This window comes from Onychostruthus taczanowskii, unplaced genomic scaffold (genome assembly GCF_017590055.1).
Source record: "Onychostruthus taczanowskii isolate IOZ18803 unplaced genomic scaffold, ASM1759005v1 scaffold59, whole genome shotgun sequence".
NCBI lineage: Eukaryota > Metazoa > Chordata > Aves > Passeriformes > Passeridae > Onychostruthus > Onychostruthus taczanowskii.
Genome location: NW_024503568.1, coordinates 4,463,036 through 4,483,102, shown reverse-complemented (window position 1 = coordinate 4,483,102; position 20,067 = coordinate 4,463,036). Strand labels below are relative to the sequence as shown.

Below are 20,067 nucleotides of genomic sequence, written 5' to 3'. Positions count from 1 at the left end.
TGTCAGGTTTAGAGGTTGTTGTCACAGCTGAAGTCCAGTTATCTCCATTTCTCATTTCAGGATTTCATAGTGTGAGAAGACAACAAAAGCTCAAGCTGGGTACCAGACAGGAAATATCTTCCCTTAAATGTTGGTCTTATTTTCCCTCCTAGTACAAGCTAATTTGCTAAATCATATCCTATAAAAATTGCAGTAATATATTACATAATATATTACTTGGAAAAGAAATAAGAGACCCACAGGAACTAAGAGTAAAAGAGGTAACATAGAAGAAAAACCTGATGACACTTATGATCAGTTAAAAAAATTAGTGAAAAACCCAGTGAAAAATCAGTTATAAAATTAGTGGAAAATCATTGCTATAAGGAAATAGGCACTTCTGTTAAAATTTACAAAAATAACCCAAGCAGGCTTGAATTATCTGTCTTGTCAAGTTCTGCTTGAAAAGCCAAATGCAAATTGATGGGAAGCTACAAGGCACTTTTATTTTCTAGCAGGTGGGGTACTATTGTGCTACCACAGAAGTCCCTTGTTGATTTGGCATCATATAGCTTTTATGTTTGTTCTTAAAGAAAACAAAACCAAACAAAACAAAACCCCAAACAGCAACAACAAAAAAACAAACAAAACAAAACAAACCCAAAAAAAAACCAAAAAAAAACCCAAACCAAAACAAAGACCACACTGAAACATAGAGAAGATGCCAAACTGAAGAACTGTCACATAACAAGGGCATGAGAATAACAAGAAAAGCACAGTAAATAAATACTGGGAAAATATAAAATACGATTTAACTGGCAAAGCAGAAGTTTGCACATGTTGAGAAAAATAAAACAAATCATCAGAATGTAATCCATGAATACAAAGTAGTTATTCAGAAAAGGCAGTAAATATATACTGAAATTAGACTGAAAAAGCTATATAATTTGCTCTAGCTCCCTTGTATTTTCAAAAATATGCTAAACCTGGAAAAATGCTGAAGGCAGACAATAAATTAGGTAAGCTTTATGTAAGCCTATACTATGTATATGTACAATACCTATCAATAACAGAGGATCTACTGGGAAGGAAACCATAAATTTAGTGGTGTATTCATTAGCATCAGTTTAAACCTTTATCATCAAAATCATGTTAGGTACTTCATTTCCTGTATACATGAAATTTCCCGTCAAACAATTTTAGGAAAGTAGAAGGAATAGAGGATTATACAGGATTAGTTCAATATGAATTCCAAGCTTCATCTGCTCACACATTACAGCATGGAGCAAGTTAATGTGTACTCTCCCTCTCAGATGGAAGTGATGAGAAAACACAGACAGGAGGGGTGTGAGGTGGTGGGTGGTGCATTGGAATATCAAGGAACTAGACATCTTAGTGAACTGATCTTGAAAGAAAGAATACAAAAGAAAACAACACCTAAAAACAAAGATTTCAGGCTTCCCAACCTACAATAAATACGGTAATGACAAGAAAACATTTCCATTTTACAAAGTTAAAGGAGACTTCAAATCTCCCATGACAAAAAAAAAAAAAAGAAAAAAGGATGGAACTAGAGAAAGAAAGAGCACAACAAAGCATTACTATATTGTGTTTTTGGAAGGATGCCTGCGAGTGCTAATAGCATATAAACAGTAGCCCTGGCTATAGCAGGAATAACAGTAACACATTGTTAGCAGCTTTTCCACTGGATTATTATTCATTGTGGTCACTGAATGTAGGCCACATTCCCTGATAAAATCTACTGGATCAGAAATTACTATCATGAAGAGAGAATTATATCAGGGTAAACAAGGATGGTTTAGAATATACTTTTTTATTCCTCTTCTATTTCTTTGATTCTTGCAATGGAATTGCACTTCAAAAAGCACAGCCAGGGCTTGAAAGCAGCAACACCCACACTTGTTCTACACCAAAAGTTATTCCTAGCAGCAGCATGTTACTCACCACATACGACACCAACAACATGCTCTTGGACAAACAGTTTCTTTCCTATTTTTTGACACAAAAGCTGGCAGTGCCCATTCTTCAAGTCATTCAAAACTGATTGGCAGTGGGCCACCACTTCCCCTAGTTTTCTACATACTGAAGTTCTTTTACAATTTTCCACTTTTCAAAGGTCACTCTGAACTTAATGCTGAAAAGTGATTAATTTCTAACATAATATATGCTAACACCTTGACGTGGAATTTCTAGTTTATCATATCTCTAAACTCAAATTAATAGTGCAAATTAAAATTGCCTTATTTAATTAAATCTCTTTGATTAGCTATTTAAAATATATCCAAATAAATAAATGAAATTTCTGTTATCTTAATTTAACATTAGAGAGTAGAACCCATATGTGAATTAAACTTAGATTGACCTTTGAACGGCACTAACACCCAGCTTTTCATACCAATTTCTCAGATACAAGTTTGTACTGCAAGCAGGAAAAAAATGGACACAAAAACTCCCCTGATGTCAATTAGCACATTTCTGGCTCGCTGAAAACCAGAAACTGCCTGTTTTGATCCTAATGCTACAGATGCATCCCCTTTAGGAAGGAACACTGTTCCTTCCTGGAGCGATGTAAATACAAAGAATATAAAGTCTTTAACCATCCTAGCTCTACACAAGACAGATTTACACAGAGAAAAAATGCAGTGTGCTGTTGAGCTCAGGTCAATGCATGCCTGTTAGTTAAGGTGCTGAAGAGCAAATGGTAGAGATAAAGCTATTTAAGGGTTTAAAGCTATCTAAAGAATCAGTGGAAATAATTTCACCCTTTCCAAAATAGTCCTGTGTTTGTTTACTTTTTGTGAATTTGCCCCTTCTAAATGGCTTTATTCTTAAATTTCTAGCTACAGTTATCAGGAAAAATAAGATTTTAATTTTTTTCAATTAAAATACCTAGTTAGTAGTTCACCCTGATTTTACTTAATTTCACTGTTTTAAAAGTCAGCAAAAACATGCTAGGTTTGAAGGTATCTTGGGATAAAAGGCAGCCTGACCAATAAATATTAATCTGCTAATTCTACTTGGACATATATTATGTTAAACTTAAATAAAGCACATAAGTAAACAGATGAAAGAAAATAGGTTTGTAAATACCGTGACTGTTGCATCGCGAAGTTTCCACGAGTCGATTGTTTTGGTCATAGCATGCCATGGCCTGGTAACGGTAGCCTTGTCCACATTCCTTAACGTCTCCTTGTACCTTCATTCCCAGCAGCACTTCCATCTTACCCTCTGGTAAAATACAGTCTGACCAATTGCCCACAGGCTGAGCGCTGTACTTGTCACACGGGCAAAACTGATTCTCAATCAGAGGATACAACTGAGAATTTCTACATTTGTCCTTTTTCTTACTTTTTCCTAGAAAGAAGAGATAGTTCTTAGCAAGTTTGTATCAGCTTACAGCTTATCTCCCAAAAATTTAATTTAGGCTTCTGTAACAGGTGCTTGCAACTACATACATACATACACCTAATACTTGTTACATTTATCTTTATTAAATTTGGTTATTGACTTGAATTTCTAAAGTAGTGGATACCTACAATTTGCAAAAAGGCAATTTATTTTTTAAAAAGAAGATGTAATTTATATTTAATCTGGATTAAAATGTTTCAGGAGTAAAGTTTGAAAAAGTTAGCAATAAAACAAATACACTCTTTTCCTGCTATTTCATCAGCAGTGTGCAGTTCAATAACAAGATTTCTATCTGGAACAAGCTTTTTCAATTTGAAGGAAGAAGTCAAGAAGGGAGTAACGTGCACCTTTGCTACACTAGAACCTTCTTTCAAAATATCAAAATTCTTTAATCACCTGTTATTGTACATTTGTTCATAATTACCATACTTTCCCTCTAATAGAATAAGCTCCTTCTCTGAATTTGTTTCCATTCAGTACTGTTCTTGCTTTCTTTCCTGAACCGGAGCATACCCATCCACTCAATTTCCCCTTTCCACTAAATATATTTAAATCTTCTCTTTGGTAAAGTTTGCTTGGTTTTCCTTTCCGTACCAGTTTACATAAATTAATGTAGTAGTCTTTACAAAAGTAGTGGTTGTTACTAAGTAGTATCTCAGTAGCTGTTACTTAGCTATTACTCTTAACATAATATTCTGTAGCATTTTCTTCACTATTCAAAACAAGGCACTGGACATTGCAGCATCCTTAGTTCTTGTATTTGCTACTGTCCTCATTTAGAATAGTAGAATAGAAAATGGGTACCTGGAGACAACTTTCTCATTCTTTTGACAACACAATTTCTTTTTAAATGTATGCTTCTCCTCTGGAAGTATTTACTGGGAATAACTATGAATTTATTCCAAGTCAAGCATTATGAATTAGTCTGGGTAACACATTGCCACAGAGAATACATCATAGCATGTATCACACAGTTGGCAAGTTTGAAGGGGTAACTTAAATGAAGACAGGAAGTATCACAAAGTGTCGATAATGTGAAAGGAAGAATATGCACTTTCTTTCTCTGTTTTTAAAATAAGGAAAAATACTGTTTGTCAGTTTTGTTCATTTTTTTTCCCTTGTGGAAGCAAACCTGACATAAAGCTTACTGGAATTATTAGACAGTCACAGTGAGACTTCTTGAAGATCATGAATTATTCATTTTCCACTGGTCTTCTGATTTACAGGGGGATGGAGACAGGGATAGGGTTTGGATCCTATCACATTCTTTCTGAGCCTGCTAATGGGCACCCCCCTTAGCTAGCTTTCCTGCACCACAGACAATGCAGACTAATTGGCAAAGAGTGCTGTGACAGAGGCCAAGCCTCACTCTTGAGGAATCAATTATAATTTAGAAGTAGGGCATGGGGCTTTTTTCACTTTATGCAAAAGAAAAAATAATTTAAAAAACCACCAAAACCAATGAACAATAGACTAAAAAGAAGTTGAAGAAAAAAATGTTTCAAAGTGGAACAGTGTCCAAACTGGCAAGTCTATGGCAAGGGCATCACTGGTAAATCTTTTTATTCTGCTAAATAAAACTTTAAGACCCTGCTTGGGACACAAACAAAAGGAGCATTATTAATTATCTCAAGAAATAAGGCAAAAAATTAGCCAGCGTATTGCCTTATGTGGTCTGTGGTGCTGGATGCAGACAATGAAGAATGGCGAAAGAAAGAACTGGGAGAGCAAACATTCAGCTGGAGAAAGAACTGGCTTAATCAAAAATCTGACATTCAAGACTGCAGCTAAGTTCAAAAGAGGTAAGCCAAAGCTTAAGGCTGAAAATGGTGGTCTATAGCAAAATGCTGAAACACACTCAGCTGCCATAGCAGTTCTAAATGCACCAAAGAGGACCATGAGAGAAGGAAGTCTGCTTTAGCCGAGAGCAGGTGTGGGAAGAGGAAGGCAAGTGGGTTAACATCCGATCCTGTTAAGGTGAGATGATTGCTGTCAAAAAAAACACACAAAAAACCCAAACAAACAAAAACCCCCAAAAGAGCAAAAAAACCCCTACTATGTGCACTATATTTAGGAAAAAAAGGTATTCTATGCTCTCCCGTCTTCTCTCTAGCCACTTATCCATATCAAGAGTCTCTGACATATGGCACGAGTTTCTACTCCTGGGTATTGTTCCATCAGCAGTATACAGTGCATGACACAGATCTGCTTTCTGCCACTGTAACACTTGTCATAAGGGAACCTCTGAAGTCCTCAGGTTTTAAACAAAACATTATCGATAATAAATAAAAGAAGCATTATTTTGCTTGATACTCTTACCAACAAGAGTGCGTTTTCTTGTCCTGACTCCTCCACAGTCCCCATTACAGGGAGAAAATTTTGACCAGTTCGTAAACTGACAGTCGTCTTGGCAGGGAATCTGGCACATCTGTGTTAAGGGTGGTAATGGGCCAGAGTATTTAAGGCACTCACTGATGTCAGCTTGTCCTCCATCTTGTCTGCGACAAGTAATTGCTGGAAGCAAAAAGAGATGGAGTCCAATTCACTTTTTTTTTTTTTTTTTTTTTTTTTTTTTAATGAATGTCTCTATTCAGTTAAATAAAGTCTACAACATTCTATCAAAAAATCACACTGAAAGCCCAGAGTACCTATACAACAACTTAATATTTGCCACCAGTTTTACCTTGAATGAATACATTTGACATTTCTCACTTAAGATTTTGTTTAAAATAATTTATCAGGACTTACCAGGAAAAAAAAATTACAGACAACTGTAAATGTTATAAAGGTTGCTCCATATTATCCACACCTGTCCATTTTACACACCATTTCTTCTGATATCACTGACACAATTTACATCTCAGACAAACATTTAAAAACTTATAATATCATATTAAGTAAGTTAATTGTATCAGTTATAAAGTTTTATCAGCAGACTGAATTTCAGAAACATGGATAAACTTAAAATTTAGAAGCATATTTGAGTTCTGGATACTTAACCCTTTACAAAAGTGTTGCTGCCTAATGTTCTTCAGCAATTTTTGGTCTTGAAAAATATTTGAAGAATACAGCATGTTTCCTAGGGAAAGATCATCAGCCAATAGAGATACAGCTTTATAGGACAGGATAGTCATGTCCTGAATAAAATCTTCTTACTTAAGAAAAACAAGTTCCTTAAGGAAACTTCAGGTCACACAAAAGTAAAGGAGTTAGAACATAAGGATTTACAAAGAATAGGGAGGGCAGTTTCATTAATATAGTCTTTAACAATCACAGAATGGTTAATGTCAAGGGATCACGGGAGGTCCCTGCTCAAGCAGTGCCCATGACATGGAATTGCGCCCAAAATGCTCTTGAATGCCTCCAGAGAAGGACACTCCACAACTCCTCTGGGCAATCTGTTCCAGTGCTCAGTCATCCTCACAATAAAAAAGCTCTTCCTCATGTTCAAGGGGAGCTTTCCGTGCTTCAGTTTCTGCCTGTTGCCTCTTGTCCCAAAACTTGGCTCCACCAAGAAGAGCCTGGTTCTATCATCATGACATCCTCCCTTCAAATACTTATAGGCACTGATACTCAGTCTACCCCTCTCAGTCTTCTCAAGGATGAACCGGCCTCAGCCTTTCCTCACAAGAGAGAAGCTCCGGTCCTTTAATCATCATTGCCACCCTCAGCTGGATCTGCTCCAGGAGCTCCATGCCTCTCTTGTACTGAGGGGCCCAGACCTGGATGCCAGGTGCAGCCTCGCCAGGGCTGAGTAGAATGGCAGGATCATCTCCCTCAACCTGTCAGCAATGCTCTTCCTAAAGCACCCCAGGACACCATTGGCATTTTTGGCCACAAAGGGCATTGCTGGCTCACGGAAAGCTCATTGTCCACTAGGATCTGCAGGCCCCTCTCCACAGAGCTGCTCTCCAGGAGGTCAGTCCTGGTGCATGGGTTATTCCTCCCTAACAGCCAGACCCTGCACTTGCCCTTGTTGAATATCAGTTCTCTGCCCATCTCTCCCAACTGTCTGAAGGGCTACACAGCCCTCTGGGGTATCAACCACTCATCCCAGTTTTGTATCACCAGCAAACTTGCTAAGGAGGCACTCTACCCCTTCATGAAAGTCAACAATGCTCTATAATTGTTTCTCAAGTATTTTTTTTAAAGTATGGTTGCTTATCTGGTCTAAGCTCAATAAACCTAACTTTAGTTTCTTTCCTTAAACATCATAAGACTTATTATACAGTAACAAGATAGGAAACTTCTAGTTGTTTGTTCACACAATAGAATTATATTTATGCTTCTTGGCATCTGACAGCACACAGTACACGCGGCATCTCGACTGTAAAATAATTTGGGTCACCTATTGTTGCAGTACCATTGTATCCAAATATTCTGTATGCATATGAAGGAATATAGCTTTTTATATTACACTCCATAGTTTAAATTGGGCTGATAATAATTGTTTTATTAGTACAAACTGAAAAAAAAAAAATCAAGTTCAACTGTTGGAGAAAAGGGGAGTATGAATGCAACACTTCAAAATAAAAGAGAAAATTGTCTATAAGAAAAAATTGCAGGTGTCCATCTCTTCTCTCTGGTGTCCACTGAAAGGATGCGAGGGAATGGCCTGAGGTTGTGTCAGGGGCTGTTAATTTAGACATTAAAAAAGGGTTCTTCACCCAGTTGGGAAATGAAGCAGGCTTCCCAGGGAAGTGGTCACAAGCCTGACAGAGTTCAAAAAGCATTGGGACAACACCCTCAGGCATATGGTGTGACTCTTGGGGTTGTCCTGTGCAGGGCCATGTGTTGGACATCAATGATCTTTGCAGGTCCCTTCCATTTCAGGATATTCTATGATTCTATAACTATTTCCTCCTGGAGGAAGAAAAGGAAGCATAGCTAAGGGAACTTTTTTTTTAATTGCTTTAAGGTAATTGTAATGGTCTAGTGACCTATGATTTCTTAAAAAACCTTTTTAGTCTGACAGTTCTAAACTAAATTTCTGCCTCATGATGACTTAGGAAGCTGAACTTGATGACCCATGTGTTCCATTTCAAGTCCACGTCCCTACTAAAACATACCCAAAGGTCCCAAGGGAATTTTTTTGCCACACATCTACTGTAAAACACTGAAAGATAGGGGAGGTGTGTTTTTCCTGAGATACTGAGCAAACAAGTTCCCTGATCCTTAACTGCCCTTTGGAGCAGGGCTGCCAGCACTGTTTGTAATAGGCTCAGTACTGCATTAAGTTGTGCTTATTGGGGGACTGGCCAGCTGCACACTGTCTAATACAATTATTCTGTCAAATCCTATTACTATTAGTGTAGTTTACATGAGGAATTTTTTTTTTCAGATATAGTTACAGTGTTTCAGTGAGAAAAGTCAAATATCTAAAAATTGAAAATCCATTCTATCAGATTTCTAAGATTGCACAAATATTTTAGAAAAACCCAAGTCAAACTTCCAAGAGAAGCCTAGGCTATAGCTTTGGATTCTTGTGAGATGCTCCTCTCTGCTAATAGCACACGTCAAGATCCCTAAGGTTGAGATTAGTTTTACCATGTGGAACTTCACAGAAATCAAACCCAACTCCTCTATCTTGAGATTGGCCTTGCTATGTGCACACATTAGCAAAATTAATTGCATTATCTTCACCGTGTTCTCAGGGAGATACAGGCCACCACTTTTAGCAGTGAAACTATATCTAGCCAACAACTAAAAGACAGTCAACTAACTAGCCAATATCCTTTAATAACTTTCTTCAAAAGTTTAATACTCATTTTGCATACTGCCTCTCCATCTAGCCCTTAGACTGAATAATAAGCATTATCCACCAAAGAACATTCTTTCTTTCTAGCTAAATTGACTTATTTTAAAACTGATATTCATTCCCTCATCTTTCCTAGTTATAAAACATTACTCCATGAGCTGATACCCATTATGTCATAAATTTTTTCAGACTCATATTAACGCATCTAATTTACATCCAGCAGAGTCAGGTGAAAAGCTCCCCTGAGGATTAACACTTTGGTTTTTTTCCAGATTAACTGTCAGTTGTACCGCAGCAATCAAAGAAGGCAAACTTCATTCTCAAGACCTAAATATTTCACCTTAATAACAACACAAATTAGAGGACAGCACGACATACTAAATCAATTCCTGAATCTTAATTTTCACAGTGCCTGTCCATAACTATTCAGGCTACTTCTAGCTGATACCTCTTGGATGATTCGCTCTATATTCCATTTTCCTATTGTTATTTTCCAGATTCAGGTAGCAAAGTTTATACTCCTTATGACTGCTGAAAAAGCATTATTAGAAGCAGGGATTTTGACAACTGCATATGTTCCATTAATACACTCTTTTGGACAGCTAACAGTCCTGACATCTGAAATGCTCTTACTGTTAGAGGAGTTACATTTTCCACTCACAAGGTAACCTGGGCAAACTCATCCCCTGCCTCTTTGATCAAACCTATGGAAGTTTAAGTAGAGGTTGCTGACATCGATGATTTACTTGCTATACAGAGAAGTGTCTTCAACTGCTATAAAGCTATACTGTACCAGACTAATTAATTTGCTTATACAACTACCTTATATTTATTACAGACATTAGCTGTAAGTGGAAAGAGTGTAGTTCCTCCATTACTGAATTAAACACAGTAACTATTAAGTGAAAAAATAAAACAAGAGTACAGCTAACAGAAAAATCAACTTGAACATAGAAACCATTCACTTACAAAATTGTTCTGGTATTTTACAACTATTAGCTCCCAGAAGAAAGGTGTGAAATAAATAGCAGTCTAAATTTTATAGACAAGGGACTTTGATGTAATTAAAACTTTGTCAGATAGCATTGTTTCCATCAAGTCCCCACAGGAGACTACAGGCTAATATATTTCTTGTTGGTATAATGAAACACTGAGACTGTATTTTAGCAAGTCATGTCACGTGTGAGTTTATATGAAAACCTTTCCAGTGCTACCATCATTAGCATACTTCACTGACATTTCACTAAGGTGTGAGATTCAGTGCCTCCTATACCTAAAAAATTATTTTTATTTTCCTTTCTTTTACCATACAATTGTAAAAGATTGTGATATCACAATTGTAAAATTGTGATATAATTTTTTTCAATTGCTAAGTATTTTTAACAACAAAAATATTTATTTCCAATTCTAGAAAACAAGAATTATTTCAGGACACTAAGTTTTCTTGTGCTTTCTATCCATATTGTCTAAGCTATGATTTCATCTATGTTTATTTCTTTCTTTGTGGGACACAGCGGACTAGACACAGTGTGACAAAATATTCCTACCACAAAGTATCTTAAGAAGAAGCATATGCCCATAATATTGTGAAAATACAAGACTGAGTGCTCTTTATGTTCCAAAGACAATAACAATGTATTTCTGCCAAAAAAAAAGTTGTATGAAGATTGTGGCTCTTTTTTTGCAAATAAAAAATTAGGTTCTCATGTAAACACTGCTTTTGAGCAGCTGTCCAAATTCTTACTTATGACTCCTGAAGTTGTTACTGTACTTTACAGTGACTAAAACACAAACCAGTCTCATCTGTTAAGGCTCAATGACATTAAAATAGTAGTTTGTAGCTCCATGAAGAGCAACATTCCATGACTTTGACTTCTTTCCTGTGCTTTCAATAAGGGCATGTAACACCAACAAATCAAAGTTTCTGCCTCCATAAAGAATGCCTGCAGAGGGAGGCTGCTGTCCCTGTTTAGCTATGGAGTGAGAAAAGAGATTTTGACCACTGGTTCTGCCTTCAAGCCTCCCCATGGCTCTAACAAGCCTGCAAGGCCTCTCTGTGTGCCCATGGCCATCCTGGGATGCTTCCTCCCATTCCTCTTTCAAATAACTACAAACACTCTGTGAATGAAGAACAGTGAGAGCTCAAGACCAGGCCTTTAATAAAGGCCAATTCCCAGTGACATAAAGCACCGCTATTCAGGTATTTTCTCTGACAGCCAGGTTACTTTAACTTCTGCTTAAATTTACAAATAACCTTCCTCTTGCTATTACAGAATGTGCTGACATCACAACTTTTATCCCATTCCTCCTACAAAACTCTGAGGAAGATTCATGGTGGCAAGGACTGCAGGCTGCCTTCTGCAAATCTCTTTTTGGTCCCTGAGATGGCTCTTCCCATGTGCATCCATCCATATACATCACAATGTGATTCAGTTGTTGCAGTTGGGGCACTCGAGCTTCTCATCTGCTACATGTCCTCTTCATTATTACCATTGGGATGCAGCCCAACAAGCCCTACTTAAATTTGCAGGAGCTACTGGCAAAACAAGTTTTATTAACTTTCTTAGATTTTCCTACACAATTTAAAAGGGAGCTGTATTTCTGAGTTCCTTCACAAGTCACTGAAGCTGAGATTTACTAACACAGATTTAAGGGATGAGCATAACATCATGCGTACCTGCCTAAGTTGTTCACAATTTCAAACTTAGTAGCTTGGTTTTATTAAGCATTTATTCTCTTGTCTAGTCTTTGGCTGGTGGTTGTCATTTTTATTTTCTTGGAGCAGGGGAGGGTGTATTTTGCATTTGTCACCACTGTGCCTCTCTCTCCTGGATTTCAGGTGACTCATCAATGCATCTGATCAAATAATCTTGTTAGTTGAGAAACAGCTTATGAAAATAAACATATATGTTGTTGCAGTCAAATATGGATTTTCTTTGTATTTCCTTTTCTTGTTGGGTAGGGTCAAAAGGAAGTTTCAAACTCCTTGCTGATGCACACATATCATCTCCTCTTGAGGGTTTTGAACAAAAGACAGAAGTCTTAAGTTGCTTCAGTTCTGTAACACACTCCTGCTCTGCTAACCCACTGTTAGAAGGCGTTTTATCAGTGGTACAAATTCAGATTTTCATTAATCATAGGAATTCAATACAATTGTCATGACCACCGACCTTTTTCAAATAAAGTTCATGACTACAGTAATGAATTTGCTGTTCAGTATTAAAGGCTATTTTGCTGTGCTTAGGATTAGATATAAATACTTGTCCATTATTTGCATGAATAGCTAACAAACACTTTAAAAAAAATACTTCTACAGAAATTATTTTTTTAAACAAAACCTAGAAACCATCAAGCTCTTTTATTCTCCTTCCTCTGCATTGACCCGTTACAGTTTTACGACATTCATTTAACTTGACATGATTTGTAACAAAACCTTCATTATACAAGACAGATAGAAAAAAAATCTGTCTTTAACAATGAATCACAATTCTAAACTTTATGATTCAACCAAGTATCTCATTTGCCAAGAAGGACAAAATGTGATAAAAAAAGCTGAAGAATGGAAGTGTAAATAGTAAAACTGTGATACAAAGCAAGACATGCATGTTCTAGTTCCTCACAGACCCCTAAGATCAGACACCTAACCAGTAATTTTTAACGATTTCTAATTTCTAGTTTTTCCTTCAGATTTAATTTTCTAACTAAAACGTTAACAGTAGCTGACTATTTTGTTCAAAATAAACTGCTAATGAATGCATGGTCAGATGTGCCTTTTCCCTGGTGTACATTCCTATACTTTCTCATTTAACACATTTGCTGATAATCTATGTGTTACAGTGTTTGTGTGTGGGCAATCAGATCAGAAACAGGACAAGCCGAGAGTAAGGGCAGCATCCCCTTGCATTGAAAAAGAGGAACTCAGAACCCTTTCCACAAAGAAGAATGGAATTACTTGCTCTACTGAGTATCAACACAAAACGCAGGGGCAGTGCATGGGAAACCAAATAGCAGAGATTACTTCTAAAATATAATTGTTTTGTTTTGTCACCAAAAGCAAATTGGCACAAACAGATGGATCAATGTGTGATTTCTGCATGCATGAGCACCAGAAACTTGAAACAGAACGCTTTCTCAACTGGAAAAAAATGCTGGTATGTCAACAATTTTCACAATATGGTCAATATTTGTACAGAATTCATCAACAAACAGTTAAATGTACTGATCAAAATATCTGTATTACAGTAGCAATCATAAATGCAGCACCAGAATGTCATACCAAATGCATTTCATATTTCAGTATTTAGCATTTTGTGATTTTGGGGTGGTTAAAAAGAGTTGCACAGTAGTAGCTCGGCCTCTTCTGTATCTCATCTGCTATCACAAAATAGCTATTAAAGAAATTATTTACAGTACAGAATTTTTTACTGACATACTATTATGCAAAGTTTTCCATAGCCTATAGAAATTTTATTTAGGAGTAGCCAAGTGTGCAGAAGGGAGCCAAGAATCAAGAGAGAGAGGAGATAAAACTTCTGAAGTCTTCCTTCAGGAACTGGTGAAATCTCTCTAATACTGTCCACTGCACAGCTCAGTCAGGCAGATGTTTACTTTCAGGTCAGCCTCTCTTCAGTGAGCACCTCACATGAAATCAACTCTTGTGCAAGGGGCCAAAAAAAATAATGTGTATCACTTAAAATTCACACATGGCTATTTTGATGGCAGAATTTGAAAGATAAGAGAGGATAGAGAATTGATGCCCTGTGTGGGAGATAAATTATAGTATCATAAAACACACTATTCATGTTCAAAATGCAATTTTCTGAGATGTGAAGTAAAAAAAAAAAAAAATTAAAAAAAAAAATAGCTGATAATCTCTAGAATTAGAGAAGTGTATTTTCCAAAGTGAAATTTATTTTTGTGCAAAAATTCAGCTTGTACTTCCAAGTCATATTCATTGTAAAGGGAAAATATTTTACTTCTGTCAATCTAAGGAAAAGCTGTACTACCGTGTTTAGCTGACACAGATTATCAGTTTACATTACTGAATATAAAAGATATGGTCAACACATTGTGAGATATTACAACACTGAGACATGATACATAATAAATCTGAGACTGAAACTTATATTATATGTCAATTTACATAATTTACATAAATGAGAAAAAATATTGGCCAAAACCCCCTCTGTCTTTAATGCCTGTAACTTTCACCACTGCAGAGGCCTAAACAACATTTAGATTCATATTTTGATATCTGGACTGAGGTACAAATAAACTTTTGTTTTCCAATTTGAATAATTTGCTCTGTGAATTCTACAGTGAAATTTATACATGGAACAGACCTGACAAAAAGCAGTAGTGAACAAAAATCTTCCTTTCTGACAATCGATCTCAGAAACATGCACAGAATTCTATCAAAAACACCAGCTTTCTTCAGGCTTAGCTGCTCCAGGGGTTCCTAATTAAGGATTACTCATCCTACCACTTGACCACATTACACTGGAAGCTACTTGCATTTTATCTGCTTGTGGGAACATGATGACTGCTTGAATACATAATCTTTCACAAGATCGAACTCTGTGTAGTACCAAAGAGAAATTCTGCTAGTCTGTTTTAACAGATTTGAAAACTACATGGCCATTAATTTCAAAATCATGTATTATTCTACTGTGTCCCCTGTATATGATTGGAATTACATTTAAGAAAATATAAAGCAACTCTCATGACACAAAAGAATAATAAAAAATCCAATCTGCATGCACTATTATTAACTATCTTTCTTTATTAACTGACTTTGAGGCAAAGTCAAGGGATTTAGGTACTACCATGTAAACATAGAAGACAACACTTTTTGCTATTTGAATTCCTACCATCAAAGACAGAAATCTTATTTTCTCAGTGTGCAATCTGAATGTATCCTCCAGAGCTGCTAGAAATAGATTCCATTGTGATAGACCTTTGAAATAATTACCACAGCCAGAAGTCTTTTGTATTAGCAGGCAATGCCTTAAGGTTTCATTTTGTGATAAGCTTTAAATTGATCTCCTGTGACACTTTCTGAGAAAGTGGTAGGAGCTACTAGCTTAAGATTTACTCCATAACTTTTTAAGTACACCATGACCTCCTTTAATACTGCAAGGAAGTTAATGACCTGAACATTTCACTTCTGCAGTTACAATGTCCTTCCTCGGCAATGGTGCAATCCGCTGAGCCAATAGTGCTTTAACAAATAGAAGTTTGCACTCAGAAACAATGAAAGAGAAAAGCCTTCCTGGAATTCAAGGTTGACCAGTAGTTCAAAGCAATTCAATTACTATAACACAGTAAATAGGAACTGCATTTATTTTCCTACTGAATGTATTTAATGCACCTAAAAAAGCCCTTATTCTGGCTATATTTAACAGAGTCACACATACACAATTCTGTCAAAGCCACAAAATTCTCTACAAGGACAGGTGACATTAAAACTGGATTTGGATGTAAAAATTATTTGCTATATAATGGAAATGGTGCAAAAATATCTGGATCATTGGGCTCAAAGGGTCAGTGGTTTAGAAGTCTAACCAGCAGCTAGTTAAGATTGCTTCACCTCAGTTGTTAATTCCAGGCACAGTTCTGTTTAGTCTCTTTAACAACCTGTACAGAAAGCATGCTCAGCAAGCTTGAGGACAATGACAGTTTCAGCAGTCAGTACCTACCTGGAAGGACTGCCATTCAAAGGACCTTGACAACCTGGAGAAATGGGCTGGCACTGAACTTTAAAGTGTAAATGAAAAGTCTTGAATCTCTCATGCTCCCATTGCTTTCTGTAACTACCTTAATTTGAGAGTATAGAGAAGAAACAACCAAATGCTCTTGGAGATATGCAGCAAAAGGATAAGGGGTCACACACTAATTGTATCAGGGAACAAGTGCCAGAAGAGTCTGTAAGATCTCCAGGCTGGCAGAGACTCCAAACATACTGAGACATGGCCCTGAGCACTTTCAGTATTTTCCTTTGCAGATGCACATAAAGATAGATTAATTTAAACATTAGGTTACAAGGACTGAAATGTAAGGCATTTCCCACACTAGTGCATCTACAGTTTTCTGAGGAATAAATGACAGAAACAAAGGGTCTAACCTCTTGCTTGTAGCCCAGGTCCACAAGTCTCCTGTGCTCCCGGACTGTCTTGGCGCACGTACCATGGTACCAGCTGGCACCTGCGCCATTTGTGTGTCTTCCACCTGAAATGAGAGGGGAAGCAATCCATCTAAATCTTGTAGCCATCAAACCTCAGGCAGCACAAGAGCTAGATAGTGTTATAAACCACCATAAGCTGTTGCTTTTATTTACTAACTGGTCACAGGCTATTCACAAAAGAAGAAGTAACAGTATCATAAACTTATCCTTATTCTGTTAATTTTTTTTCTTCTTTTAGGATGAGGCCTTAAAAAACACACGGAAGAAAGGAGGAAGCAAAGGTGGAAAGAAGAAGGAGAAATAAGAAACAGAAACAAAAGGTAGCTGCAGGAAAGTATTGGGACAGTGGGCTTGATTGCAACGGTGCCTCAGGAAATTTCTGGGATCTTGATCTGATGAGTGGCAGCACCTTACAAATGTGGAGCCACCAAGAAAGCCAACACAATGGGTACACCATATCAAAAATAAAACACAAACAAAAAGAACTTGCAAAAAACCATCAATAACAAATGCAATATTGCACTGCTTAAATTATTCTATCATTAATATAAACTGCTATGAAACTTTTACAAAGTTCCTTGCTAGTGCTGCAGAATACCCCAGCCCTTAAAAATAACAAATCCAGGCAAATCTGTTTGTTGTCACAACTCTAAAATAATCCATCAGCAGTTTGCATGTTTTAAACTATTTCAATGGTTTTGCACTTCAAGTTTCATTGCAACCTGCCTCTATGGGACAGCAACTAACTAAGGCACAAGCTAGCTGAGTGTGTGAGTCCATCTGTCACAGCATGTGTGCAGGTCAGAAAGATGCTAAAGGAAATATATGGAACATGTGTTTAGTATTAGTTCATGTCATGAAATATAAATGACCCCATCTACCACTCTCTAGCAACTCTTCTTTCTTATGCTCAGCACATTATCATGTAGATCAGATATTGAAGATACTAAAGAGATAAGGAGCAGCCAACATTTTAAAAGATAAAACAGACTCTCATTTTGACTATAAGAAGTTCTTGAGCTCTATTTCTCTGGTGTTTAGAGTACTGATTTTGGTAGCTCCCCAATGCTCTTTTCAATCTTTTCATATCTTTTAGTTGCATAGAGTGTGATCTCCTAATTAATTTGCAATGATAATTCTTATGAGATGATGAAAGGAACACATTTCTTTAATCTCAATCTCTTTTCAGTAAACTTAGCTTAAATTCTATTTGTACCTCTGCAACAGATAGTAGTTTCATGGGAGTTATTATACATAAAAAAAAAATATTACTTTGTCAAGTAAATCTAACGGCATCATAATTTTCTAAACTTTGTCTCCATCAACAAGTTCTTGTTGTATGTCTAGACCTTCCCACACACTCAGACATTACAGAACTACCCAAACATTTTCCTAAGCAAAAATTGAACAATTTTTGGATATAAACCAAACCTTCTGGAATAGTCCTCAACATTCTGTGGTGAAGATCAAGGTAATGCAGAGGACACAGGGCATATGTGGGATATCTTCAGCTCTGGACTGTCTCAGAGCTTACAGGGATAGAAAAATTAAGGTTGAACCTGTGGCACCAGAAATCAGCTCTCCTAAACATAAAAGCTTGAACTTCAGCACTTTAGATATTTTAGAAAGATTTGTATTACATGTTTAGAATGTCAAAACAGTTTCTAGGAAAAATTTATTCTGGAAAGTAATTCTTAGTTCTTGCAATGTTCTTTCCAAGAAGCTGGAACAAAATGTACCAGTGATTCCCTATGGGTCCAACTGAGTCTATATTTCTGTTGTGAAACCTTTATTCAGATGTGTATCCTACTTTTCTAAATACGCATGCTAGAAGAACAATTACTGCTAATAATGGAATTCAGCAAGCTCTAGAGGTAGTGCAAGTTAAAAAATCATATCTGAGCTGTTTCTGGTTGATTGTCTCACATACCTGTAGTTATGACAGACAGGAGAAGCTTCACATTCCCTTTCCTCTAACAAAGAGTCTGGGCACTCCCGACCACCATTGGCAGGGAGCTGGATGATGACTCGGTGACGGGACTGCTTCCTGACTGTGACACCCCCTGCAAAGAGTACAATAGCTGGTTTCTACTGCTGCTACTTAAGGTTGAAACTAATTAGGGTGAAAACAAGGTTTTTGAGCCAATTGCCATAATATTGACATGCTATTTTCCCCATAAGCAGAAAAATTAAGTCTAATAGAAAAAACACTTCAATTTCATCTCAAGGCCAGAAAGCAGAACTAAATAGAAAGCAATACCAGCAATACTGAACGAATGAACAGACAGCTGAAATGAATAACCAATTCAAGAGAACAAAAATTAAATGAGCTCAGTTTGCTGCTACATTTTACAGTTTGAAGGTGTAAGCTTGCTCTAAGCATTTACGTGTAAAACTAGAAACAGAAATTCCACTCTAGAATTCCTTTACAGTTTGCAGTTTTTAATTATTATGGTCATCCATTATTAATGATAAACAGTAAATAGTTCCTGTATGAGTTTTAATTTCAGTCATCTTCAGGTATTGGTTCTTCAGGCAGAAAATTAAGAGAAAAGCTACAGATCTGTATTAGCTCCACAGCAATGCTTATGTTAGGTAAAAATCTTGGAGGGTTTTTATTTTTTTCACAGAGAGCAGTAGAGCAGACATTTGGCTGACTGGGCTGATATCAGCTTTGGGTGGGTTATTACAGCAGCTGCAGCTTGTCTGATCACAGAAGCGTGCTGGACCACGGCCAAGCAATTGTAATTAGGAGTGAGCAGTAGGAGAATCCCGGCGGTGGCTCTCCACCACCTGGCCACTCTTCAGCACAGAGGAAACCCTTCACTCCCAAGTCAAACAGCTCCAGGAAATGCCAGGAGCTGGCACAAGGGGCAAGACAGACGTGCAGCCCAGCAAAGCTACTGACCTGCTTGCTGCCATAAATGGGTAAACCCCATGAAATTACAATTGTTTTCGCAGTATAAAGAGAGTTGGACTCACTGAATAGACAACACACCTGTAGTTCACAAATATAGTGTTTTATAGAAGTCTGTACAATATTTTGTGGTGAAAATTCAGAAAGATATGCTCATTGCATCAAGAACTTTCTTAAAACCCACAGAAATGGGAATAGAAAAGGATGGCATTTTCGCCCAGTATGATCTCCTCCAACAAAAATATTTCAGAAAGAACAATTAATACTGCTGTAAAATAACACATATATAATAATAAATATTTATCTCATAGATTCAATTCCCTGCTCTTTTTCAAAGGTTATGAATTTAGTCTTCCTAACCCCGTTTTTTCATTTGTTAGAATGCATTAAACACTGACAGGAATTACTGCAAAAATGCCTTTATGCTTGTGTCCTTTGCCAAGCATAAAGAATTGGCCGTGACAGCCCAAGTCTGTATGTTTGATGTAAATATATCTTTTACATTCTGAGAACAGCTGTGAGTAATCACCATGTCCCACACAGGGATTAGCACCCTGTGGAATAGGAAGTATTACTGAGTCTGTCTGTAATAGTACATATTAGAAAAATGCCTCATGTTAAGCTTAAGAAGAGAAAAAAAACCATAAAATGTGGCTAATATTAAGCCTGTCATCACGCTAACTTCATGTGTGATTTCATTGCAATAAAAATTCAGGGGAGACCTGCGCTGTTTTAAAGAGCTTTGCCAAGTGTATTGAAATGGTGTTGGATTTTATGTTTAAATCAGACCACTCGCATCAA

The 20,067-nt window shown here is 36.8% G+C and overlaps 1 protein-coding gene across 5 annotated transcripts in view; it reads right to left on the bottom strand.

Annotated features, from left to right (window-relative positions):
- THSD7A (thrombospondin type 1 domain containing 7A) overlaps positions 1-20,067 on the bottom strand; it is a 264,274-nt gene that overhangs the window by 37,603 nt on the left and 206,604 nt on the right. For all 5 annotated transcript variants that reach the window (XM_041418267.1, XM_041418270.1, XM_041418271.1 and 2 more), the window contains 4 exons: positions 18,280-18,412; positions 16,290-16,393; positions 5,728-5,922; positions 3,091-3,354 (listed from right to left, as the gene is read on the bottom strand). In XM_041418267.1, the coding sequence (XP_041274201.1) occupies positions 3,091-3,354; positions 5,728-5,922; positions 16,290-16,393; positions 18,280-18,412 (696 nt within the window). The remainder of the gene's footprint in view (positions 1-3,090; positions 3,355-5,727; positions 5,923-16,289; positions 16,394-18,279; positions 18,413-20,067) is intronic.